The sequence below is a fragment of the Cynoglossus semilaevis genome, unplaced genomic scaffold, assembly GCF_000523025.1.
Source record: "Cynoglossus semilaevis isolate Cse_v1.0 unplaced genomic scaffold, Cse_v1.0 scaffold1033, whole genome shotgun sequence".
Taxonomy (NCBI): Eukaryota; Metazoa; Chordata; class Actinopteri; order Pleuronectiformes; family Cynoglossidae; genus Cynoglossus; species Cynoglossus semilaevis.
Window position 1 is genome coordinate 609,111 of NW_007585109.1, and position 27,066 is coordinate 636,176.

Consider the following 27,066-nt stretch of genomic DNA (forward strand, 5'->3'; position numbering starts at 1 on the left):
GGGCCAATGCTGCCACCATCATGTCAGAGGAGGGAAATTCACTGTTTGGTGTTCAAATGAGTTTTTAAATTTTTTATAAAGTAGTTTACTATTAGTGCAAACAACAAATGTAACCCTTTCTTTTTCATTTTAATGAACAACTAAAGTATATAATGATCCAACAAACACTACAATGAAAAAATAAAACATTAACCTCAAAGGTCAATGTTGAAATTAAAATCTAGTTGCGGGCCGGATTTGAGGTGTTTGTGGTCCTTATGTGGCCCCTGGGCCAGAACTTTAGTACCCCTCCTTTATGTATATGACCTTATAACAGCCCTCCACTCAAACATCCTGCATGTTGTTTCATTATTCAGCTTCATGTCAGTGCCAGTCTTTCATCTTTGTGTTTATGCTAGTCTTTGCTGGTGGTCCAGAGGAAACCTGGAGCACCCGCATGTCCAGCGTTTACCCAGAAGCCCACTCTCTTCCAAACACTGCTGCTGTGCCCTTAAATCACCAGCTCCCCTTCTCCCTCACTCACTGTCCTGAATCTTTCTTTCTATTTTTTTTCTTACTGATCACTCCTTTAGTTGTGCTTTTGTTGGACCGTAGGTCTGGTACCAGAACAACCAAATAAGTCCATCATTCACTGCCACAGTGTGTGTTGTGAGGCAGCAGCCAAGCAAAGCACTGCCCCGATGTTTTATGTTGGCACTAAGCTCATTTGGAGCAGACTTTGACTCAGTGCACTCACTTTATCTGATAATATTTCTCTGCAGGAGAATGATGAGCAGCTTAATTCATTCAGCTCCACTGTACACATGACACCCGACGCCCTTTTTTTTTTGTCAGGCCTGCCTTGTCTCCTCCGTGCCTCATTACCTGCTCCTTTATTTATACACAGTGTTATCGCTAAGTAGAGTTTTCCTGGCAGGAGTGGCTGAGTGGAAGCAGCCCAGGAAAGAATGCCCATCCTGGGCCTCCTGAAAGGGCACAACCTCAGTCCCTGGAAGAACTGCTCAGCATCGCTCTTCCATAGCGGGTTATGTAAGCAGCTGAAGTACTGAGGCTGACACAATAGGAACTCATTGTTAACATGTTTGCCAGCGGAAATAGCCATTGAGATTTCTTTCCTTAGATTTCCTTCCAAAGAAAGTTTAAACCAATATGTCTTTGATTTTCCCTTCATCAGCACTGACATCAGAGGTTTACTCATTTTATAAATTGGAAATTTGTCAATTAAGATGATTTTTTCCACTCTGAAAGTGGCTGCATTAATTGAGTGGTAGTGATGTTGCTTTTAGCAGGGATGTGACGTTTTCATCAGATCCTGTAGAGATGGCCTTGTTTACATGCTCTCCCTGTGTGCACATAAGTTTTCTCTTCAGATATTTTGGTTTCCACCCACGGTCCAACACCTTCAGACTGGGAATTAGGCTGCAGTGAAGTGCAGGGGATTTCAACATACTTGTTGGCTTTTAACATGGGAAAAAATGTTGAAATTGACACAGACTTTGTTTTAAAATGAGTTGTAGATTTGAGTGGGATTCTTCATGACTCCATGTGTGGCTTAGCAATACTGACCATCTGAGCTGTTGACCGTCAACTGGAATTTGATTTAAACCTTTCTCAAATACTGCACTTGGACACAATGTGTCGAGTAACGTTATATTTGTATCAAAACTCAGCTCATAAATCCTGGAAGAATCACGTTTGGGCCCACTCGGAGTGAAACCTGCCTGATGAGCATGAGAGCTTTCCCTAAAAGAGGCTGAAACCCAGTCAGCGGGTCGGGCAGGGAGAACTTCCATGTCGTGCTGTGATTGTGATGCTGTTAGTGACACGGAGGAGAGAGGGCAGGCTAATTGGAGGAGAAGGAGGACCAGGGTGTTGAGCACCAGATGTTTAGCTATATAGTTCAAATGGAAAGTAGCCCAAGTGGAACCAAAGTTGTGACGGTGGTTGATTCCCTTTATGTGGGTTCCCTCCCTCCCACCTCACAGCCTTCCATTAGAGGTTTCTGGGATATTTTGCTTGGAAATCGGGACTCATTTGTGCGTCACGGACTTATTATAAATAGGTAACTCTGTCCCAACACTTGCAGCGTAAAGGCGTTTTCTTTTACATGTAAGTGTCTGAGTCTGGGATTTACACTCTGGGTGATGCCTTGGCCTCCTTCCAGCACTGACTCTCTCCCTCTCCCTCTCTCTCTCTCTCTCTCTCTTTCTGTCTGCCCCTCACAACTCCCTCACTACCAATCAGTGTCACATGTACAGTGACAGCTGTTAAAGAGAAACTGCTCCCTGGTGTAGAATGAACAAAAGAAAATGGTAATGAAGCAGTGATTGACTCCAAATAAAAGGAAATAGACTCACTAAGAATAACTGTCAAACAGTGACTCGTTTTCTTCCCTGACGAGACGACCAGAGAGAGTTAATATAAAAAAGTAACTTTGGGGTTTGAGTTGATCTGGAAACTTAACAAAAACGCTTTTTAGTTCTTGCTGCAGACGGCAAGACAAGTCTATGTGATCCCTCATGGTGTAGTAGTTGTTGGATATATGGGTTCAAATGGACCAAACGTATCACTACTACTACTATATTTGGGCTTTGTCCCACACCTTTATTTTGAAGCAGACACAATGACGTGTGATGCATCTTTAGGCCCTGACTCCAAATAGTCTGGGAAGGAGGAAAGTAAGTCATTTTTGACATCAGTGCTGTGATGCATTGCATTTTTCAAACAGACCTTGTTGTTGAAACTTCATGTGTCTTATTAGCCGCGTGATCGCGGATACAGTCTCATGTTTTCCAGCCTGAATAAAAATGGATAAAAGGGGAGACATACTGTATGTAGAATGTGTCTTGTGCATTTCAAAACACTATTAAACAATGTAATACTGAACATTACACCATATTTGTATAGAATCCCAGTCGGGAAGCCTTGGTGGTCCCTGAACCCCCACACTCTGGCAGCAGCAGCTGTAGCACCTCTAACCACAACATGACTGCCACGTGCGTCACTCAGCCTGTAATGAAAACATGACACCCACTGGTTCTTCTCACTGCTGGCCACTGGCTGTAAGTGTGAGTCCGATTTGAGTAATTTGGACCGGGTTTTTGAAAAGAGACTAAACCCTGAGTGCGAACAATGTTTGGTTCTGTCTGTGTTTTCACTGGAGAAGTTTTCACACTGCAGCTAAAAATAGATTTTCTATTAGTTTTATAGTTTTCCATGCTCTGCTAATATGCCTTTATTCTGCCCTGACACACACATTCCTGTGTAATAAACTCTGACATTTTGTCAAAGGTAGTGATTTTAACAGGGGAGGTTGGTATAAATCAGCAGGATATAAAACAGACACGTGTGCAGATTTGTCTTGATTAGGGTCAGCCCTTGATTTTCCATCAAAGACTCCAGCAGAGTTCCAGTTTTATTAAGAAGTCCAATTACCCCCAAGTGGGAGTGTTTATGTCCAGCACTAGTCATTACAAAGTACAGTTTTATTCCACACCTCACCTCATTAGGGCTCCTCATCTGCACACGCACAGAAACATGACTATAGATGTAACATGGTAATGTGCAGGTGCAGAAGGGAGGGTCACTGTCACTGCACCTCATGAGCCTTTGTCATACGTATTTGGTGATCTGCATGTCTGGACCTGTTTTACTTCTGGCTGTGAACCGTGGGACGGGTCAGTGTTTGTAGTTCAGTCTTGAGTGAAAGAATGTTTAAGGCTTTGAACTCCTTCCCGTCGGTCTGCTGCCACACTGGGTGCCTAATGAGCAGAAATAGCTCTGCCTGCTATTTTTCTGCGTGTTTCAGGCTGTTTCATCGATATGCTGTGGAGGGAGGCGGCACGTTGCCATGGAAACAGAAGACAAAGGCAATGTGCAAGGGGTCTGTTCGCTGGAGAGAGGACTCCCTTGAGTGGAGGTGTGTGTGTGTGTGTGTTTGTCAGCACGTGAGTGCATGATGGTGTGATGGGTCTTTAGCTTTGAAAAGCAAATTGTTTCCATGAAGATGTCTTCAGGAAACATTATCCCTCTAAGACAAGTCTTTATGAAGTGTCAATCACTGTGATGATGACAGAGGTCAGGGTTCAGAGGTCAAAGTTTGAAACATAGAACATCAAGAGAGAAAGATAGCTATATGTATGTATGTATTTATATATATTTATAAATACATGTATGTATAAACTACACAGTATATGCATACTGAGTTATATGTGTATATATATATATACATACACACAACAGTATATATACAGTATATATATATATACATATATATGTATATATATATATATACATATATTACTTCAGTCCCTGTCTCTGTTCTCAGCTCCTTCCATGTAGACCAGTGTTTGCTGCTGCAGCCTCTCCTCCCAGGCTGTCAGTTCTTGTCACGGAACATCAACGTTAACATCAGAATCCTCTTCTAACTCGGGCCAACACGTGCATCTCAAAATTTGAGTCCTCGTTTTCTGTGGCTTTGATTATTTCGAGTCATAGTTCCTAGGACTACAATAATCCTTTTTATTCCGTTGTGGCCAAAAATAAATAAGTAATGAAAAAACTGGTACAAGACAGATAAGAGAAAAATAAAAGGTCTTTAAGAAATGTCTTTAAGTCTTTGAATGAAGGAATGAATGAATGCTGCCCCTGATGGAGATGCATCCAAACTGATTGCATTACTTTAGCTATTATCTTTGTTGATTAATTTAATTACACCAATTCATCTTGACAGGACCCTGGCTGTGCTGCATGTCTCTCAGCTGTTATGATCACGCTCCCCTCATGTAGACATGGTGACATCTTCATCAAAGAGCTCCTCCTAATCCACTTAACTTGGTTCATCTAATTTAACAGTGATACAGTTTTGAATCAAAAGTTACTACTAAATTTGATTTTTTTCAGTAATTATATGTCAAAAAAAGACTGATCTCAGTCAGGTTTTTCCCCTGCACCATCACAGCAGTGTTTTTAATGTTTACCGTGAATTAGTTTAGTAAAAAGGTCTTTTGATGCTCCCATGCTGCAGCTCCTTAGAACCCTCACGAGAACTGGAGCATCATGTGTTCTGGTCAGTGGTTAAATCTGACCCTTGTCTGGTATAAAGCCCTCTGTATTTAAAACCCACACTAAGTGCCAGCTTTGGTTCCTGTCTGACAAATGATCCTCTCTAAGAGCTAAAGGATGAAAGTTGTGAAGAGCCTTCAGTTAACTTCCTCCAGTTTGTATTTTTTCCCTCCGGCAGCTGTTAATAACCCACTGCACAGCTTTCAGGTGCAGTGGTGTTCAGTGAAAGGATGCCAGCCATGGAAAAGTGGAGCTGGCAAAGAGCCAGTCTGAGTCCAGGTCCAGTTCCAGATTTAGCCATCAAACCTGGCTGATTCTCACTCCTCCCTACCTGGGCGTTGTTTTTAATTTTTACAACAATGAGCTGTAGTCTCCAGTGTTGGTTGAGTCACTTTCTCCACCACATTATTGTTCATTCACCACATTTCCCAGAATGGTAGTGACCAAGTTTATAACCCAGAGGGCATTACAGGTCTTTATACGCAGGATGACCAGCACTCACTCTGAATATTAAATCACACCTCTGTACTGTGTGCCATATGGAACAACAGTACTGTGTAGTACTGTTAAAATACCATTCTGAGCGGACCAAGCTGCTCATTGGGAAAAAGCCATAATAATGTACATAATTTGGCATTTATTGAATTTAACTCTTTGCATTTTATTTTAATTACATTTCCTAAAAACGTTTGTATTTATGACATTTACTTTTGCTTGCTCAGTGAATACTGCTGGACCTGTGAGTTTCCCCTCACCCATGTCCGTTTTTGCATCGTTGTTTAATTCACCTCTGAGCAGACGTGATTGTGAAACCTGAGCTGCTGAGATTAAAGTACATTTGATGCCAAAATGTGATATTGACCAGAGAAGTATCAGGTAATGTCTTAGGGCTGACAGTCTCTCTGGTGAAGCGTCCACAGGGGAACTATCTGTGGATATGAGTGCACGCAGGCACAGATTAACGCTCTAATATAACCTCTCTGTGTACGTTTCCAGGTCACTCCTGCTTCCTCCTTATTTCTCCGGAGGGATCTAAAATCCCGAGCTCAGCAGTAGCACAGGGTCATGTTGAAGTCACCCAAACTTGGCTTCAGGGCATAGCAGAAAGATGACCCTTCTCCAGGCTGGCAGTAATATGCTGCGGTTTCTGGGGGTTAACATCAACCAATGGCTAAGCAGGATCTAAGTGAAACCATCTTTGCTTTACGAGCCAATATACTGTATGTACCTGTTATGGTGGAGTAAAATGGTGGAGTAAATCCAGATTATCTCCTGTCACTTCGTATTCCCTGTAATGGAGTGGCAGCCGCCCTGAGGGCCTTGTAAACAATAACCACTCTGCTCTGGTGGAGCTTCACACAAATGCACACGTAAACAGCTGGCTTTGATTGTCTGGCTGTTCAACTGCTGAACTTAGCAGTTATTGGACAGTACAGTTTGAGCTCACGTTAAATTTTCCCCTTTTCCCAAATCCCTAATCCCATTACACCTCACAGAGAATGGCAATACTTACCTTCACGTCTTTTCCTCGACAGAGGACAAAGAAACAGCCAGAAATAAAAGTTCCCAGTACTCAGAGGTGAATCCTGTTGACATGGAAGAATAAACATCGTAAGGCTTTTCCAAATCAGCAGTTTCCTGATTGCAGGAACATTAAGGAAATATTTAACATTTACTGCCTTCTTGTGATCTTTAGTTCTTTTTATTTTAACCTTTTAGTGGGATGACTAGTTTTATGAGACCACACTCCTTAACAGAGAAACAAGTCAAACAAGAAAAAGAGAGACAGAGGAAGGGAGGGAGTCCTCAGCTTCTCTCTCATGAATGAACCATGTCTGAACCAGGTCTTGATATATGGAAATGTTTAGGGCGCACTGAGCTGTGCTATGCACACTGCCAACAGTTTTTTGAATTATGTATTTATAGGTGTGATCTTATGCAGTTGATTCATTTTGCAAAAAGATTATTCAGATGCTGAAATGTTTAATCCAGATTTATTCTGTCTGTCCAGGATTAACTAGTTCCTTTAAATGCAAATCACTGCACTGTCCTCTGCTGCTGCTGCTGCTGCTGCTGCTGCTGCTGCTACTAACAGATCTGATTAGTGAAGGTCCTGAAGCGCTGCCTCAGGGAGATGATTTACTGTAAGTAGATTTCTGCTGATTTGGTTTCATAGCAGTGTCAACATTTACTTGTGAGAACGTTCTGTGCTGTTTCCTTCCTTGTTTTAAGTTTTACTTCACTGTTTACTTCACTGTTGCTTGTTGAATACATTTTCCCAAGACATCATGGTAAACTGTAGGTCATCTAGACTTGACCCAGCCCCTGTCATCACAGGCTGTATAAAAACACCATCAAAGTAAAGAAACCTTGAGCCTTGAGGTCTAATCCATGAGAGATTCAATGCTCTGTCAAAGGATCCAGAATATCTTCAAAGTATTCCCCTTGGGTCTCCACTGACAGGATTAACAATCTAAGAATTTTACAACTTAGTCACTTCATAAAATCTTCACCGCAGTCTTTGTTAAATTGTGTACATGAATGATGTTTCTGCTTTTTTCCCCTTTTTTTAAAAAAAAAATTCTAACTAGTTATTTAGAGTAGAGATTAATTTGTATCAGGTGTGGGTGAGATCCTCTAAATTCAGTCTATTTTATGTTTGTTGCATTTGTTAAATATGATGTTATTTATTATTGCTGAAATACATCAGGATAAATGACCATGATCTGTGATCAGTTTTTATCAGAACTGGTAGGTGAAGGAGTCAACAGATGGTTGACAGTGACAGATGAACGTGTTTTGCTTCCGGGCGTCATTACTGTTCAGTATGGTGGAGATGTAAACATCAGCAGATCATCAAGGTCTCTTCACAGGTTCATGACATTATATTAACCCCTGAGCTGTGTTCAAATGTACTCATTTCCAGGCAGGCAGTGGGGCGGTCACTCCACTGGTGGGCTTTTTTTTCTCAAGGGGGTTTAGAAACAGAGAGAGAGAGAGAGAGAGAGAGAGAGTAGTAGAACTGGGTCACACATGATATCGATGCAGGAAGTGGAAATTAGTTGAAGAGCAGAAACTGGGAATTCTGGGGCAGAATCCTCAGGGAGTTGGTTTTCTTAATGTGATGCTAACAGTTTAGACACAAGACCACTGAGGTGTGTGTGTGTGTGTGGCTGTGGCTGTAAGGCTGGTGTGTGTAACAGGTATCGTTTGAGTGTTTGTGTGTTTCTGGATGGGGACTTCTACATGTAGCTCTCACATGAACAGGCTAGCTGCCGCTCCCTAAGTACGTGTTGATGTTGACTGGGGCTGGCAGTGACACTGATGGGATCTGACAGGAGTGGGTCTGGTAACTAGACCCCAGTGGTTTCTAGAGCACAGCAAAGCAGTAACCTTCAACCCCTTTAACTGGCATTTGCTCTTGGACTTTATTGTCCTCTCTCTGTTCTGTCTCCTGTCCTGTCCTGTGTGATTATAAAATGGGCCTGTGTTTTTCTTTCCTTCTTCTTCGTCTTTGTCCTCCTGTTACCTCTGTGCTGTTACCCCTCCATGAATGTTCTTGCTGCAGTTGCTGACAGCTGGTGTGACTGCTGTGTACTGATGACAAGGCACACACCTGGTTTTTCACAGTAGAAATCTGGAAATGTGCCCGACCTGCCCAGAGATGAATGTCAAGCAGCTGCCTTTATAAACATATGAACAAATTCACCAGGAAATCTCTATCTTCTAGATCTGGATATGTCCACTTAACCCTAATTTTACTGAAACTTTTTAGAAAATAGTTGAATAAAGTCACTAATAAAACAGGCATAAAGGTACAACCTACAGGATTTAGCAGCACCTAGTGGTAAAAGTTACATGCGGTGATTGAAACATAGACTGTTGTTGTTCGCTCTCTTTATCATTTAGTTTTGTCTATCTAGAAAAACAAGTAGTGCATATTTTGTAAAAGTAAACTAATGTAAACAATAACAAATATCATTTCTCTTTAATCCAACCAGGATCTCCTACACTGACGATGGCATTTATTTTTTTGAAAAACCATCCTTCAATCAATAAAACACAGTGTTCTGTTCCATTTCATATCATACACCATAGCTTAATAGAATGACTTACTTCATAGTGTATACACTGATATCTTACAGAGGGCAAAGGTCATACTCGGTTCTTGAAGCACGGCTCGTACATGGTGAATAAATAGCTTTATAAATAGAAGCAGGCGTTCTGTGGGTTTGTATTTTCATATTGAATCAATATAAAAACAGAGTGCAGTGCTGCTCTCCTTTAGAAAACTCAACATGATAAAAGTGTAGAAACCCTTTATACACAGTACTCTCTGAAAGGTCATTGTTAGAGGTCAGTGGATTCACCTATTGCACCTCATGGTCTTCAGCATGTCTCCCTGCCCAGGTCTGTTTGCCCCCTAGTGTCTTCGCAAGAAAAAATCCTCTGATCGTTTGTACGTTTTTCCAGGCAAGGTTTTTTTTTTCTTTTCTACTGTATCAGTCAGTGGCTTAATGTTCAGCTCTGGTCTCGCATGAACACTGAGCACAAAACAGGATTAGCTTTAGTGCAGAGAGAGGGCGACGTGGAGCGGGTGGCTCCCTGACCCGGCGCGCCGTTGGAGACAGAGCAGGCTCATTCCCTAAGCTCTTTAAAGGATTGTTCACTGATAAAGAACGCACCATCTAATCTGATTTCCTGTTTGCAAGTGTCAGAATCACCAGAGCAGCGGTATCTGCTGCTCAGTGCTGCTGGCAGAATCACAGGCTCTACAGTTGTTAGTATTTATGGCTGTATGAGTCAAGGGCACAGTCATTAGGATTTGAATATGAATTTTATGAAAATCTTCTTGGATTTTAAAAGCAATTAATTCCTTCATGCCGTGGTGATTCGATTTACCTAATCTTGTTGCTTTGCAAATGAATTAAAGTGAATGTTTGTTCAGATGAGTGAAGGTTAGAGGACTTTTTATTTTGCATTTATTTAAACCAACATTTTTGCCCGGCGTGCAGAAAACAGAGACAGCCTTCAGTTATCATTAAGCAAACAAAGTAGCACGGGAGCAGGGCTGTATACTGTCAGCTAATGTCAAGTGTTGAAATTATAGCAGAAAATATAGAAATAGTACATCAAGTAATTGGATTCTGTTGAAGTTGAAAATTTACTTTATTTATTTTGTTTTTATTATTGATGTTGACTGAAAATCTATGACCTATGACCTTTTACCACAACTCTCAGCATCACCTTTCAACCATCACTTGAAGAACACGATTAGACACATGTCCCTGTCCTGGCTGTTGGCCATGGTACGAAGCATGTACGTAGCGAAGTCAAACCAGTAAATGTTTTAATGTGGAGAGGAGGCTGTGGAGCTCTTCATCTTAGCTGTGGCCCAGGTCTACTTCAGTCTAATTAATAGAGCTGGTCCCATTAGCCGATCTGCGCTGCCATGGTGCAGCTCATATGCCAAGTGCTGCTGTTTGTGTTTGTGGGTTTCCATCTGAACACTCCGCTGTCTCCACCCTGACACACACACACACACACAGACACACAGAAACATATGCATCTGCTTTACACACGCACACACCCACACAACAGATGTTCACACGGGCAGGTCTGCTGGTGCAGCGTGGCGTGTGGTGCAGCGTGCGTATTAGAAACGTCCCTCTGCCAACCTTCTCCAAATTAGAACCTTTAATTGCATTTCCATTTTGTGGCCTGCAGTTGCTGTGCTCCTTTTCCCAAGCTGTTTGCTGGCTTTGAACATTTAAAAGTCTTCCTTTAAAACTTTTAAGGTTCTTTCTTTTTTTATGGCCTATCATAAAATATCATTTGTAACTCTGGAGATGCCTTTAAGGTCTCAACACAGGAAACAGAGCCCTTACATGTCATTTCCTCCTCCTGTAACCAATATGTTGACACGAGGGCTCGTACTGGTTTGTTGTGGTTGGGTTAATTTCCTCTATGTCTTTTAGTAGGGTCCTGCCGATCACATGGCCTCGCTGTGTGTCTTTACCAATCATTCTGTGACCCAGCCTCGTTTCTCGTCCATTTGAAACAGGTCTTTGAGCTGAACACTCCTTTAGTTTGCACAATGATGTAAAGCCCATAAATGCTGTTTTAACAACAGGCAAATTAAGCATTAGCTATCAAACCACAGCTGGGAGCGAGTGGAGCTGAGCTGGGTGGGCAGCACTTGGCAGCAGATTACAGCTGTGGCCCCCTGCAGGGAGAAACTGGTCATAAACACGATGGGTAGTTCCCCCAATAATTCCAGCTTGGTCATGGAGTAAACCTGCAGCTCCTCAGGTTATTATAATGTAATATTATTCAAATATCATAATCTGATGTGTGTGTGGACAATCACGACCTTTTCACCTCTGACCCAGAACAAAGTCTAGAGCAGCTGCTGTGTGTTATGCATCCTCAGGTTTTTCTCATAACAATTGTTTTTTATTCGTTTTTATGACATGCTTTACCTACAGCATTAACAGCGCTAGAGGTTACGAGCACCAGATTTATGAGAACACCGTTCATGAAAATATCTCACGGTTTTGCCTTTCAAAGTGTGCCCTGCATTTTGGCATGAAGACATGTTGTGATAAACGTGGGATAAATGCATAAAGATGTGGAACCAGTGATATAATTCAAAGTGTTGCACGGTGAATGACATCTTTCTCTTTCCTTCGTTCCTGCTGCGGCGCTGTGGCCGTCTTATCGCAGGTAAGGAAGCGCGTGTATGCGTGCGTAGTGTGTGTTGTTTCTTTACGGGTGCATTGGTCTCAGAATCGGCTGCGTGACTTCACAGAGTCTCTTTTACAGAAGCCAACATATGTTGGCCAGATGTAGTCAGAGTTCAGTAAGAGTCTGCTGTGAGATTAGACTTCAACTGTGAGTGTCTCTGCGTGGCGGTGCCTACTGTACGTACGTGCATACACTCTTTTGACAATGTCGTGCAGTGAATACTCAAACCTCAGAACTCACCAAAGTGTAATAGAATAGAATTTGAGGAAGCAGATAAAAGTGGAGAACAATGATCCTAATGATTCTAAGAAAATGCGTCAGTATGTCTGTGTGCAGGCTGTTCTGGTCTCAGGTTGACATTAAACCTGTTAGTTGTATTTTTATTGCAAAGGTTTCCAGTTGGACATTTCTACTCCTGGAAACGTAATAACAAGTTAAACTGAAAAGATGCTGCAGTAAGAAGACAAGAATCAGAAATGGGTGATGGAGGTGGAAGCATTTCCTCACACATGAGAATTAAAATCAGTGGAGACTGTTGGAGGTGATTGATTTAAAAAAAAAATCAGTGGAGAGGTGATTGATTTAAAAAAAAAACAGTTGTGTAGCACAACATGAATCTCTCAGACATATATCCAGTGGTGAGTGTAACATGAGATAACGTATTACATTCTCTTGTGTGAAGATGTTTTCTACAACAGATTAATTTAAAACAATCTTCAGTCCTGAAGCGCAGGAATCTCTGCACATATATATATTTTTTCAACAAGAAATGTTCCCTAACGGTGCCACTACTACTGTTTGTGATTTAAAACTCCTTTATTCCTGTTCTAAAAAAACCTCTGTGCCGTCTTCTATTATCTTTTGAGATCACGCTCTGTGAACATTTTATTTATTCATTTCATTATTATCATGCCTTACGTCTCCTCCTTCACTCTGCACGGCTCTCCCTGGAGTGCATGTCTTGAAAAATCTCATCTGAATATCATTTGCTCAGTGTTATCATAACACAGTATACAGTAAGTGAACTTGTCTGCCTTTTCATGCAGTGAGACAAGGAGAGAAGGCAGATACAAAGGTCATATATTAATCGCCAGTGTATCGTCAATGTATCCCTGCAGGACTGGATCTCAGAAAACACAGCGTGCAGTGAAGTTAGGGTTGACAAGCAATGTTACCGTTTCACCATGGAGTCCTTTGTGTTGTCACAACATCAGCCTGGTTTCACTTTCACTCCTGACAGGCTGGAGTTTGAACTGACACAGTTGCTGCACTTCTGGTTTTCTGCTGGGACCTTGTCTGCTGCTGTGGCTGTGAGGAGTCTGGGAACTCAATACCATCTGTAAATTCAGACACCAAAAAAAAAAAAAAGCTGAGGAGGCTTTTGTTAAAAATGTTGAGAAATATTGGCATCTAATGTTCAGATTGTAGATTGTAACCCGAACACTTCAGGGACCGACAGTGGACTCACTAATCCGTAGACCGTTCAAGGTTCCTCAGTCCAGAGGAGTTAAAATCTTAACTGTTGAAACTGGAGCCTGTGGTCGTTCAGTGTCATCGGGTTTCTTCAAGACATAACAGAAAACTTCTGTCTCTCAGATGGATATTTTTTTTAAAAACTAACTGCAATTTGGTTTTTCCTAATCTCAGAAATCTATGAATCAATCAGCAGGATGTTGATAACTGGCTTCACAGAATCTCCTCAGAATTGCTTTCTCACCTGCCGTGTATCTAAGTTCATGGGGAGGAAATGACCTGCAGCACCAAGAACCTCATTCTCCCAGTGTGTACACGCCCTGTTATAAAAATACAGAGCGAATTGATGCATTATAAGGAAAATACTGTGTAATGATTCACTGGACCACTAAGAAGAGATACAGTCAAAATAATATGGTTTTTATTCCTTTTTCTGATCATCACTCGTACTTATTTTCCCACCTCTCCTCTGTTTCTCCGACCACCTCCACCTCACTCTCTCCATGTCTGTCCCATTTTGTCACTGAAAAAAGCAGTAAGTGTTTCTGTGTCACAGCAGTTTGGGGATAATTGCTCTTTAAGCCCCGGGGCTCACATTACACCAGCTGGTTTATTGCAGCCCTGTTACATGATACTTTTTTTTTTTTATCTCCCCCACATCGATCTTTCTCCATCTCTATTAAGGAATCAAGTCCGATGTAGCTGGAGTTTAAGGCTTTCTTGGTTTGGATCTTGAATATTCAGGCCACACAGTCACTCTTGGCAGAAGAAGATTTTTTTTAACAGAGAAGACATAAAGGAGGTCAACTCTGCTAATATTGATTCATTTCATACATAGCATTTGAAATGACGTCTAACATCAGCAATGATGTGAGGCCTCAGTGAATCACATCCTGTGTCCTCTACGTTGACCTTCATCAAATATTTACCTCTGTCTTCAACTGCTTAAGATTTTAATTTTAAATTGTTCACACAGGAAGAGTTGCTATGAACCATGGGTGTTTTACATCAGTTGGAAAACATTACAACATCATCTGTTTCCATCTGAATATGATTTCAGCTAATGAGTATTAAATGGTCAGGTTATGCTTGAATTGTGCCGGTTAATTATAAGGACTATTATTGTTATTCTACACATATACACACTCTTAAACACTCAGAGGTGTAAAATGGGATTATTTTATTATTTGCTTAATAAATGTGTCTTGTTTTGGCCTAAACTGAAACAAACAAACGCGTGATTTCTTGAACAAATGTCTCAGTACTGTAGAGTGTACTACTATTTAACACAGACTCAGGAATGGCAGAATAACAGTAGGAGTGTGTGAGAGAATGGAAAGATTTTTCCAACTACAACTGTGGTATAACAGGATGCCCCTCAGTGCAGCAAACACACACACACACACACACAGGTCCCACAGCTGGAGCAGGAAGAACACGAACGCTCAGCGGGAATCCCTCTCTCTGTATCTCTGTGTCTGGATCTCTGTTTGATTTCATGTTTCATGAGCAAACACCACTTGTTCACTGCTCCTCCTCCTCCTCGTCCTCCTCCTCCTCCTCCCACCCATTCTCCGGGGCTGGTTTGTGTTGATAACACAGTAAGTGTGTGGTAGTCTGTTTCCTGACATGGTCAGTGTGTCGTTGTGCTCCAGCATCGTTCTCGCCAGGCCAGGGCAGCTCTGCGTGGACTCTGCTCCCTCCCCACTGTGACACAGCCCCACAGCCCTGCCACTGGAATGTAGTATGCAAGTGTCTGTGTGTGTGTGTGTGTCCAGTAGACCAGTGTGTAGGTCAAGTTGTAGATCCTGTGCTGTCACAGTGGAAATGTCAGGTCATCGCTCCAGTTAGCGCAGCACCTTGTCAGATGGAGCCCACTTGTTCCGCTCTGCTAACTCTGCTAATGAAAACCATCAGCATAGGAAAGGGTTCGTGTACACGTGTGTGTGCATGTGTGTGGTTGCACGGTAATCCGTCCACTAAAACTGATTTGAATTTCAACATTGAATATACCACAGTCACATACAGTATCTGAGATCTGTGTCGGGGCGAGGACCAATGACTACGGTGTTTAAACTGATCATTTACATTTTTGCTTTTGAGAACGCTTGTATCCAAAGTCACTTACAACTGAGCTCCGTGAGAGCCTGTTCTTTAGAGTTCTGTGATGACCTGAGGATTTGTCAAGACACTCTTTTGTCATGTCGTTAACAGGAGCTCAGTTTTTCTAATCCTCCTGCTCTTGTGCTTGAATCTAATTTTTACAGAGAATTTCTAAAGTGTGTCCAGAGTGTGAATTCACAGGGGCACGTACACACTGGCTCTGACGGATTGGTAGCTTATGTTATTGACATTAATCTTCCTCCGTAGCTGCACAGCTCCCAGCTGACACCCACCATCTACCCCACACGACTGTTTGTTATTCTAAGAAGAAACACAGTGTAAACTTACAGCAGAGCGAGGCAGTGGGCGTCCTACTTATTACTGCCCATCCTGCCCATTTACAGCCCGAACCGGCTCTATTATTAGACTGCTCTGGACTGTCATCAGGTATCTTCAAACGCTGCAGCATAAATCACATGTGGCAGATTTTTTTCCCCTCCCTCTGTGCTGTGAAGTGCCGCGCTCTGATCTATCCCTGACATGTTTACAATTACAGGGGTTGTAGGAAAATAATGAAAGTTTCCCCTTGTTATGCTAAGCTCGATATGTTTTCGTTTCTCTTTTCCCTTTTCCAAATCACAGAATAACATCTGTGTTTTGGCCGGCAAAGATTTACGTGTTTTTCTATAGGATTCAAAGAGCTCTGTTGTGTGTGTGTGTTTTTTTTATGTTCGGACAGGGGTGTGTTTTCAATTGGGCAGCAGCTTGTGGTTTTTACTCTTCCACCTCCAAAGTGGTTGGTACCAGAATGAGGTGAAAAAGCTGTGATCCGAGTCATCAACTATCATCGGCCGGCCAGGTCTACACTGTAATGTAACGTGTGGCATTCTGCCAGTGGTCAGTGTAATGTGTGCGTGTCGTATGATAGTACCGGTCAACAACGATACATCAGGTGCAGAACAGATTGTGGAATGTTGAGAGAAAACTGAAACAATGTGCAAATGTTTCAAACACAGAATAAGAAGCAGATCAGGTTCTAACATAAACTGGCAACAAACATCCAGATACAGAGCAGCTCTTTCCAGAACATTCTTTAATCGAGTGGAAGGTTTAAATTGTTCTCCGTCTAATGGACATTGAAAGTATTTACATAATTCAGGATTAATCTAACAGGATTAACATGAACATGTACCCTCTTAGATGACGTGTTGCTGTGTTTGAATGTACACAAGCATATGTGTGTCGGGGGGATTTTCTTTGTCCATCAGTACTTCTCATCAAGTGCAGATGAAATGAATTGACATTTTCAACATGGAGGACGAGTGTTTGTCTGATATTTAATGACTTATTGATATTTTCTGCCGTTATTTGTCACCACAGCCAAATGATGCCTCGATCTTCCTTTATCCCTCATTCCCTTCATGACAATATTGATCTAAACAATAAGAAAGATTGTTTTTTTTTACCACAGACTTTCAATATCCAGAAGGTAACCCTCCTTGTCTTTGGCTAATGTCAAACATTTTCTCACCTACAGTGCACATCTAGCTGTCACTCAGGTTTTTTTGGTGCTAAGAGTCCAGAGACATTTGTGATTCTGACGTCTGGAATGTTGAAAACCTCCCAAGGAATATCAATTGTTTTTACAATTAAACAAGGAAAGAAATAGTTACAGAATGAAATTCAAATTTACGTCCACTTACTTCCTTCTACTTCTAAATTCTAAACTTCTAAATTTAGGTTTTGGAGTTGAAAATGTCTGTCTGTGTCACAGGAGACATGGAAACAGTTTTGAAAATTGTCCACACTAAATTCAGGAGACAAACTACAGAGCATCAAAACATTAGTGGGTGTCCGTGACCTTTAAATAATAATATACTGTTACAATAAAACACAAATACACTATAATGTCAGGTACTTACAGTCTATGTTTTCCAACGACTTATAAGGGAATAAAGAAGGGAAGGGGGAAAGGCAAACTGTGTTTTACTTTTTTCGGTTCTGTGGCCTAATCTGGGCCAGGAGCTCTCGCTAAGCCTGCTGGGAGTTTGGCTGATCTGACTGTAGCCCACTAATTGGCCATCACTCTGGGTGTGAAGAAAGAGCTTCATAACTGAGGACAAGAATGTAAGACAAGAAGGATGTAAACTTTGAATCCCGCAGATGCACCTCCATAAATAGCAAGACAATTCTACTACAACAGCTCAACTACCTTTGATGACAGACCTGGAACTTCTATCTACCACTCTTATGTGATTTGATACATTTTAAAGACAGGTAACCTCTGTCTTACAGAATGAGCCAAAACTCATGTAATGACATTTTATTTTCTCAGTTTTCTCTTTTTGTGCTTCATTTTCCAACACTGTTCTTGTTTGTCTACCAAACATGTGCCATCCACCAGGGCGTGGTGAGCCCTTAAAAAACGACTATATGTTTTGTATTGTATTATCATTTGAGACTGAATGCATCAGATGTTAACTAGTCTGACATTCATGTACAGTACATTTCCCTCGACTCTGCAGCTATTGGTCGATGTTCAAAAAACAACCAACCAGACGAGTGTTGTGCCTCTGCATTTTTTAAAATGCCTTTTTTAACCATTCATTCATAAAAATTCCTTTGGTACAGTAAAACATCTTTAAAAACACAGGCTTTAAAATACAAACGTAAGACCATGGAGGGCTGCAGGAATATTCTCAGTGAATGTGTGCAGCTTTTTTTCCACATATGTCAGCTCTGATCCAAGCCACACCTGCTGCTAACCATGACTTACCAGAGGGGGAGAGAGAGGCAGAGAGAGGCAGAGGGAGGCAGCAGAGTGCACTGTGTTTTCTGGCTGTACTCTCACAGGCTGAGCAGACGCTCAGGCGAATGGTCGCTGTGTCGTGTCGCTGCTTCCTTTTTCCTTTTTTCTCGGTGCCTGTTGTTTGCTGCCGTTCTCCTCTGCTCTCATTGATGGAGCTCGGGCTTTTCCTTCTGTCATCATAAAGCAGCAATGTGATGAATGGAGCTCTGTGGGAGAGAAAGTCCTCTGCGCTTTACCAGAGCTTCAACCAATTAATGCTCCACACAGAGCTGGAAATCCATTGAAGGAGGCATTGGCTTTGCTGTGAAGCAAGTGGGATTTTTCCTCGATCATTTTTTTTGTCTCGGACGTAAAAAGCTCCTGGTTTCTGGCGTCTTCCTGATGAGATCTTCAGTGGATGTTGTGGAGCTCTGCTCCCAGCCCTGCTGACAGCCAGCTTTCTGACATTCACACGTCAATTCACTCAAGTGCAAGGATGCAGGTGGAAGCCTCATGTGTCTTTTGAACTAGTATCACTGTCAGATTGACAGAAGAACATCAGGATATATAGAAGTCAAAGACAAGTGACTCGTAGAAGGATTTCCCTCTTAGACTGACAGGGAGGGGAGATTGTGGTCATCAGGCAGCTGGGAAGAAGATGCCAGCCATCCTGGTGGCCACAAACATGAAGTCAGGACTCCCCAAACCCAAACCGGTGCACAGTGCTCTGCCGATTCCACAGACTCCAACCAGGCCGTCTGCTCTAGCTCTGCCTCCAGCAGCGTTAAAGTCTCACGGCCAGCAGGTGGTTCCAAGATCAGCAAGAAGTAAGGTTCCAGGTTCAGAGGCTGGAGTCAACACACAGGTATTCTGTTCTAATAGCTACACTGTATGGTCTCCAGCACTCAAGCTACATGTAACAAGGAGTTATCTTTTAGTACTCAATGAAGAGGAGCGCTAATACCGTCGCTAATATTTGTTGTTTACTCCTGATTTAATATTGTTTTGTATTGGTCTCAGCAGATTGTATAAATATCTTACTTGAATCCAAGTATACTGTCAGAATAAACATAGTCCCCTGAGCAGAGTGAAGCATAAGACCAGGACAAAGGCAAACTCAGTGAGCTCCTGGAAAGTGATGCAGCCGTCTGTGTCTCTGCTGTCCAGGAAGGACATCGGCACAGTCAGTGTCAGCGTGTCTGCTTTGTTGTGTTGGTGGAATATTGGCTGCACTTAGCAACCCCACGCTAACTGCTGCAATAGCAAGAGGGATTGTTTTAATGCCATGTAAGGCAGTGCACAGCTAGAAGGTGTCTGTGTGTGTGTCCGTGTGTGAGTGTGTGTGTAAGTGAGCCAGAAAGTGGAGGCTTGGAGTGTGTCTTTACAGTAAGCATGACTCAGAGTCACTGGAGTGCCCACTGCTCTATTGTCCATGAGCCAAGCTGAGTCCAGTTTGATGATGGTCGCGTGAGTAGAAGATAAGAGAGGCCCCTGGCAGTGGAGTCGGCACGAGTCTGCTGCTGGTGCCGTTTATGTTCATGTCCCATCACGGTTTTTCTCACTGACCTCTTTTCCGTGACTTTCTCTTCTTTCGTCTTCTTACGTCCTCCTTACCCTCGCTCCTCTACATCCCTGCGGTGCTGATGCTGCTGCCGTGGTTGACAGCCTCAGCTGGGTTGACCTTTGACCTTCAGTGAGCTGCAGTGATGCTGATATAACATTCAGATACACAAACTTGATACTGCTAATAGTGTGTGCACAAACATGTCAGTCCATTTCATGGTCCCCCAGTCCTGAATAGAATAGAATAGAATAGTCTTTATTAAATGAAATTAAATGTGTGGACAATGTGAATGAAAAAGACAACTCCAGTAGCGCTGTCTGATGTGTCTTTAAGTCAATTGTCCTTCAGTGTAATTGCTCCTCTTTAGAATTAAAAAAATAAACGGACAAATCCAGGAATAGATATTCTTTCCTGCAGGCCAGGAATGTTGGATGTTCTTTTAATTGCCCTGTATGATCGTCCTCATTTCTCTGCTGCTTCTGCTGGGCTGCGCCCCTGAGACTGGACTGACAGAAATGGAGGATGGGCTGAGGACCAGAAAAATTGCCTGGTCTCACTGTCAGTTTTTTTTCAACCATAGACACTTGGTGCCAGTCAGCTCAGTGGTTTTAGTCAGATATAATAAAGGTTCTTAGGCTCTGACAACTCTTTACTGAACAGTTTTTTATTATTATTGTTTTTACATGTGACATTTAGGCTATTTTTGTATTAACCTACACTTCACACCGATAAAACGCAAGGTTAAACAGGGTTTTTCTGGAGCTACTGTATATCATGGGGGAATGAAACACTTTCACCTCCCACAGTTGCAAGAATCGGACAATAATCCTGTTCAGTTTCTGAGGGAGTGGGCTGATATAAAAAATGTGCTCTCTCTTCCTCTCTCTCTCTGCCTGTTTCATTTGCTGGTGATGGAAATTACCTTTCTTACTTATTTCAAATGTATATTTGAAATAAGTAGCCTGTTTTCTGCAGGAATGTTCTCTTCATTTATTGTGTAATGGGAATGCCATGTAGAAGTTGACAAGCTGCAGCCAATTTTTTTTTTTAAAAACTGCCTTTTTGTGATTGAAAACAAGCAAACACAAAGTGACCACAACAACAACTACAGATGAGACCATGTTCTGAATTATCTGAGAGATCAACAAACGTCACAGCAGTGTGTGGCTGAGGCTTTAGCTCCTCACAGGCATCCAGCTGGATGCTTCAGTTATGCCTGTGAGGAGCACAGGCATCCAGCTGGATGCTTCAGTTGGCACTAAATGCACAAACATATTGTGTGCACCTGTGAGAACGAGTTGATCCATAACACGACGAGAACAGCAGGAGAACGTTTGCACAATCTGCTGCGTTTAAACAGACAGTGATATGTGAAAGAGCGTGATTTTGTTTAAAACTGTGGAATTTCTCCAGCTCTCTGTCAACGGAGAACCGTGCACAGATACTCTGCTGCCCTCTAGTGGCACTTTTTTCTCCCCCTTATGATTATTTTTCTTCTTTAAGATCTTTAGTCTTGGCTGTTTGATTATAATAACCTCTAATGCGTTGCTCTCATTATCTCTGCCTGTTTTATCTATTCTTCCTACCCCTTTAATTTCACATCCTCAGTTATCTCCGTCTCTGATCCAGTGTTAAGAAACACCCATTGATGTCACCTTATTGTTGTTGCAACAGCTTTAAATAAAAGAGATTAAATCATTGATGTGTAAATCTATCTCAGCCACATCAAGAAAAGAAAATTCCATGTGGTTGTGAAATTTAGAATCACATTTCTCATTACACGTCTTTCAGAACACACACATATACAGGCACACCACACATTCCTCTGTTGTTGACAACCATAAGCATTATACCCTGGTTCCCTTTGTGCGGGCTTTTATATATATATATATATATATCCTCTGACAGATTTGTCTGTGTGCCTGTGTGTGTGATAAGGAGCCCTTATCTTAATAAGTATCTTCATAGAGAGAGGTTTTAGTCAGGCTCTGTGTAAAGAGTGGTTTTTATTATAGTCATTATGAAAAGCCATCTCTGCCTCTGGGCTGAATCACAATCAAATTAAAACACATCAGTAAAAAGGCCCATGGCCCACATCAGCTCATGTTTACACTCCAGACCCTGGGAGTGAACCGCAGTCTTTAATGGAGGCCGACTGTCCTGTCAAAGGACACAGTCACAGTCCACTTCATTCATTGAATGTTTTTACCACTTAAAGTGCTGTGTAACTACCCAAGCTCAACAGTTTCTCATTTAACTATTAATACGCCTGGAATTTTACTGTTGGAAAGTCATCATCATCGTTATCCTGGTCATCCACCCGAGGATCCAGTGACCTCTTTTAATTATTAAGGAATATGAGGTAATTAAATGACTCTCAGTGACATAACACTATTGATCAGTGGGGGTTAGTGAGTAAGACCCCCCTGATGTATTACCAACTTATGAAATATCCAATCTTGGTGAATGGGCTTGGTGTATTTCTGTAGGATTTATGAGTCTGACATTTGTATAACAAATCCATAACAAAGCTTTCAACATTATACATGCCGTAAAAAAACATTCTACAAATTTCAACTATGAGATTCCTCCTAGGTTCTAGGGTCTCCCCCGTCCTCCTCAGTATCCTTTGAAAGACAACAAGGATTTTTTTTTATTGCTTTGTCACACAGCTCAGCAGGTGAGAGTGAAAGGCAGACCACCACCACCTCCTGTCTTATATTGGATTGCTAATGGTGTCCTGCCCACCCACAGCAGATTGGCTGGGGGGGCTCTGAGTGACTATATATTTCCCCTTTCAGAATTATCATGACAAAGGACCACACATAGACATATGTCTCTCCATGAGGTGGTGCAAGTTAAAGGCAGATTTAATGGAGGTTTTAGAGAGTGGTTGCTGGAAGCTCCTTTGTTCAGTGGAGTAAGTGAGGCCATAACAGACGTCAGGAGTTTAAAGGACGAACATAAGAACCAATGTGTGCTTACATCTGTCTCCAATGCTTCCGACTCTCTGTGTTTTGAGAAAAGCTTGTCAAGCTGACCCTGTATGACAAAGAGCTGGTATTGTTGGGTTCTTCTAAGTGCCACCCTGTTGATAGCAGCAGCCTCACATGTGCTGCTATCAGGACCAGGCTGGAGGAAGACCATGTAGTGTTGATAAGGCGGACAGCACACCTCTGTGTGCTCCTCTCAGGGAGCGGAACTGTAAGGTGGAACTGCAGATTTGTCAGCACCAACAGAGCATTCAAACACAGGCTGCAGTCAGAGAGATAAACATTGGCCTGAAGGCTGTGGCTCTTATCTGATGTTTCAGAGCTGGCAGGTGGGGGGGAGGGGGGGGGAGCCCACCTCCCAAAGGTGGGCTCTCCCCCACTCTGCCACATGTGTTTCAGAATGAAATAAAACAGTTTTTGCTCAAAATATCTACACACACACACACAGATATACACTTCATAGACTCAAATTTGTTCCAAAAGAAGTTAAATGGGCTTAGCGTTGGCCTACATCCACACTACGCTGTTTTTGTTAAAAATACACACACATTTTTTTAGCTGTAGCAAAAAATAAAAATCTGAAGCTTTGAGGAACTACAAAATCACCCAGCAAAAGAAACCAACAATACTGACTTACTTTTAATCTTAATAAACGTGAACTAAATCAAACCTTGACAACTGGTATAAATATTGAATCTGCTTAAGACACTTTAGCAGAAATACATTATATAATAATGATATGGACGGTTTTAACGTTGGAATAGTGGTTGTGTACTCGCACTCTCAGTGGACACACAACATGTGATTGCTGTTTTAAATATAATATAATGAACATTATATGAGTTTCAAACTAAACAAAAAAGAGAGAACAACATTTTCCAATTTGTCAGTGTTAAGGGACAGTCAAGTTTTTTTTGAGAAATGTGTAATTGTTGATTTAGAGCCTTATTGTTATAAGCAGGATGCAGCTTGTTGATTGATGTCATATCTCAGATATCAGCATTTCTTCCTTCAGATTTCAAACTATTCTTCATCAGATAGAACAGTTGGCTCTGATGGTAATGACCTCATCTTTGTCTAATGTGTCTCGCTCGGATTCCACTTCCTGTACAGTTGTCGCTTTCCCTTCCTGTGTGAGGTCATGGCTGAGGACATAACCATGTTAATTAAGACTGGGCATCTGCCTGCACTGAGTCAACATCCCTCCATTGATCTCCCTTTTAAGGTTGCCCTCCTCCCCTTGGTTTCGCTCCTTCTCTGCTTTCCTTGCATTAGTAGTAACAGGGAGCCTGTTAGTCCAGACAAACGGGCTGTTGATAGTTGCGCCCCCATGGGGATTTGACGCGGCACAGGCGGTTGGTCTAACTTAATCAGGTCCATCTCTGTCTAGAGACTAGGCTGTAAAGGTCAGACAGGATGAAGTCACCTTCCTACACCTTCCTTCTAAGGTGGGATCATGAAGTTTAATCAACACAGAAAGAAGAATTAATGTTCACTGATTTTACTTGGAAAATATTAAATTTAAAAGTCAAAAGGAAAGTTTGCCATACACTCAGTGATGCACTGTTTAAACCCAAGCTGTCACTTTAGTCCCATCAACCTGGTTATGGACAATTTCACGTTGCATGAGGTGTAAACCCAGTGTCTAGACTGGCAAAATTAATAAAATAAAGTTGTGTTTTAAACCAGTATCATCTGTCCACATCTGCGTGTTCACAGTGGAGCAAATTAAAAACCAGATTTATTTAATCACCTGAGACTAAATTGCCACTGTATCGATTTAGGTTACGACGAAGTCCAGATGTTAACAAATAAACCTGGATTGGTTTTCTATTCCAAAGGGGGCAGTGTTGTCAATCTGCTAGCATTTAACCCTAAATTAACCTTACATTCTGATGTTGCTTCTGTATTGTATAAAGGTGAATAATATAAGGTCTCATCACTGCTGTTATCGGTTCATACACTGGATCACAGTCCAGTGTCTTTTGTGTCTGTTCCTGTAACGTCAGTGGTCCATATGTTCAAGCAACAGAGCCATCCACACTCCCACCCCCAAACCATCACCCCGATCTCGAGGCCATGGAGGTGGGGGTCCCCAAAAACAAAAGCACACTCAANATCTGGGCTGTGAAAGGAATAGCACTGAGCCTATTTAACTGTGACTGCACTTAATGAGCTTTCTGAAGGCCTGGTCTAAGATTGTCAGACACAACCCTCCCCTCCACCTCTGTCTTTACATTTTTTTATATTTTTAAATGGATTGACATTTGCTTAAAATCAAAGTTCAACTGGTAAGCTTGGTGCTGTCACACCGCAGGGGCTCTGTTTGATTGGACGGGGACTTTCATTAATATCCACACCTCCATATAGATTGCACTTTTCAAAGTGGACCAAACCACCACACATCTGGGTTGGTTACCAGGAAGTAATGAAACATGAGGATGAAGGAAACCCATGTCAACAATTGGTCAGGACAGAAATACACTGGAACAATTTAATGTCTCCAGAACTCTTGTATTATGCCTTGTCCATAAACCAGAGGTTTATTAACATAGAGGAAAAAAAAAGAAATCAGAATAAACTATAACTACATATGCAATGTTATATATTTTTTGAAAATATAAGGTTTGATTCACACATTTATTTTATACATCCACAGATACACATATACACTGCCTTTAGCTTGCATAAAAAGCCCTACATATGATTGAAAACCTCAACTTCCTTGACTTGTTTTAATACTTTTTTTTTCTGCACTGTAGATAATCAGCTTGCCTTTATTAGCATTGGCATTGGATACAAAAATCAACAACCATCCTTTAAGCTTTGAATGTGATCTATTTCTGTTTCAACTGGAACTGGAAATGCACAATAAAATAACCACAGACCAGCTCGAAGTCACTGATTTTGCAGTGTGGTGTTTGGTGACAGAAATTCAAAACCAACCTTCTTTCCTCCTTGTTAATTTCAAAATAATGTTTACATTTACTTGACATTATCATTGTTTCATGGTGCTTAAAGTCTCTGGTTGGATGTGATGGGACACGCCCCCTCCCTACTTTGTGGGAACTTTCTCTTAATCTTGGGTCTTTCCCAAAACTCCAATTCAGCTTATAATTTGTGGTCATTGGTGGGGTCTGTGTGTGCACACAGGGGGTTGGAACAGGCTCAAAGTGAAGAACACTGTGCAGCGGACGCTCTTACACACTCACACAAATATACATGCTTAGGTTGTGAACCCACTGAAAACACACACGTGCGGCTGCACTGTGATGTGGGTGATGGCTGATCACAGACCGGACTGTCAGTCTCTGGTTTGGGGGAAAATAAAATAAAAGTATTTTTTTAACAGAGAGAGAAGGAGAGTTGGTTTTTGGTTAAAAAGAAAATATTAAAAAAAGCATAGTCCCAATATTTATCTTCCTCAATTCCGTTATCAAGGGTGGCACCCAACATCCTTTCTTGTTCTTTTTCCTCACTTTTTTTTTGCTTCAGTTGTGGTCATCCGTGGGGGAGGGGCATTGGGAGGTTAAGAGGTCTGTCCTTTTCTCTGTCCTTTTCTCCTCCCCACATGACTGATGGTCTATTGAGGACCAATAGTATAATGTGTTGCCGAGGGCAAGGTAGGAGGGGAAGGAGGCAGCTAGTTCTCTGACTCTCCTTGAGTGTGCTTGGTTTGGTTCCTCTCCAAACCATAGTAAGAGCCTGTGGTGCTCCTAATTCTTTTTCACTGGTGCATTCATTTTTCCCTCCTCTAATGTCCAGAGTGGGTGGAGAGAAGCTGGAGGTGCTGGGCGCTCACACCTCCATCATTCATAGCGGGAGCAGCAACAGCCCAGGGAGGTAGCAGCTCTGACCATCTACATTCTGCTTTTACTCTGGACTTTTGTTTTTTAAATCTGAAAACACCTTTGTTTCCTGCGGAGTTCATGATGCTGCTGTGGTGGATGAAGAACAGTCTAGACCTGGTAATGATGGATCCCACTGGGCCTCAGCTGGCCGGCAGACAGTCCTCCTCGTAGTAAGGCAGGTGTCTGTGGGGAAAAGGAAAAAAAAACTACAGGAAGCAATATGACCTTGACGCTGTGCCGCTGGGAGCAAAACAATTTCAACATGAAACTGGTAGGAATGAAGTTTTCTACGGTATCATAGAGCCCGGAGATAAGAATGTAGATCAAGTTTCATTTTGTCAAAGACTTCCACTGCTGACAGGCAAATGAAGTTGAGTTGACAGGCAGATCTGTTCACTGATCAGATCTGGATCCTGTTTCTCCTTTGCTGATGCTGATGCTCATCCACATCTTTCCCATGTTTTCTCCCCCGCAGTGACTGTG

General features: G+C 42.0%; 1 protein-coding gene across 1 annotated transcript in view; it reads left to right on the top strand.

Moving 5' to 3' along the window:
- The first annotated feature begins 18,018 nt into the window (after window positions 1–18,018).
- nav2a (neuron navigator 2a) overlaps window positions 18,019–27,066 on the top strand; it is a 75,694-nt gene continuing 66,646 nt past the window's right edge. The window contains exon 1 of the mRNA XM_025053530.1: window positions 18,019–19,040. Coding sequence (XP_024909298.1) covers window positions 18,834–19,040 — 207 coding nt within the window. The 5' untranslated portion in view covers window positions 18,019–18,833. The remainder of the gene's footprint in view (window positions 19,041–27,066) is intronic.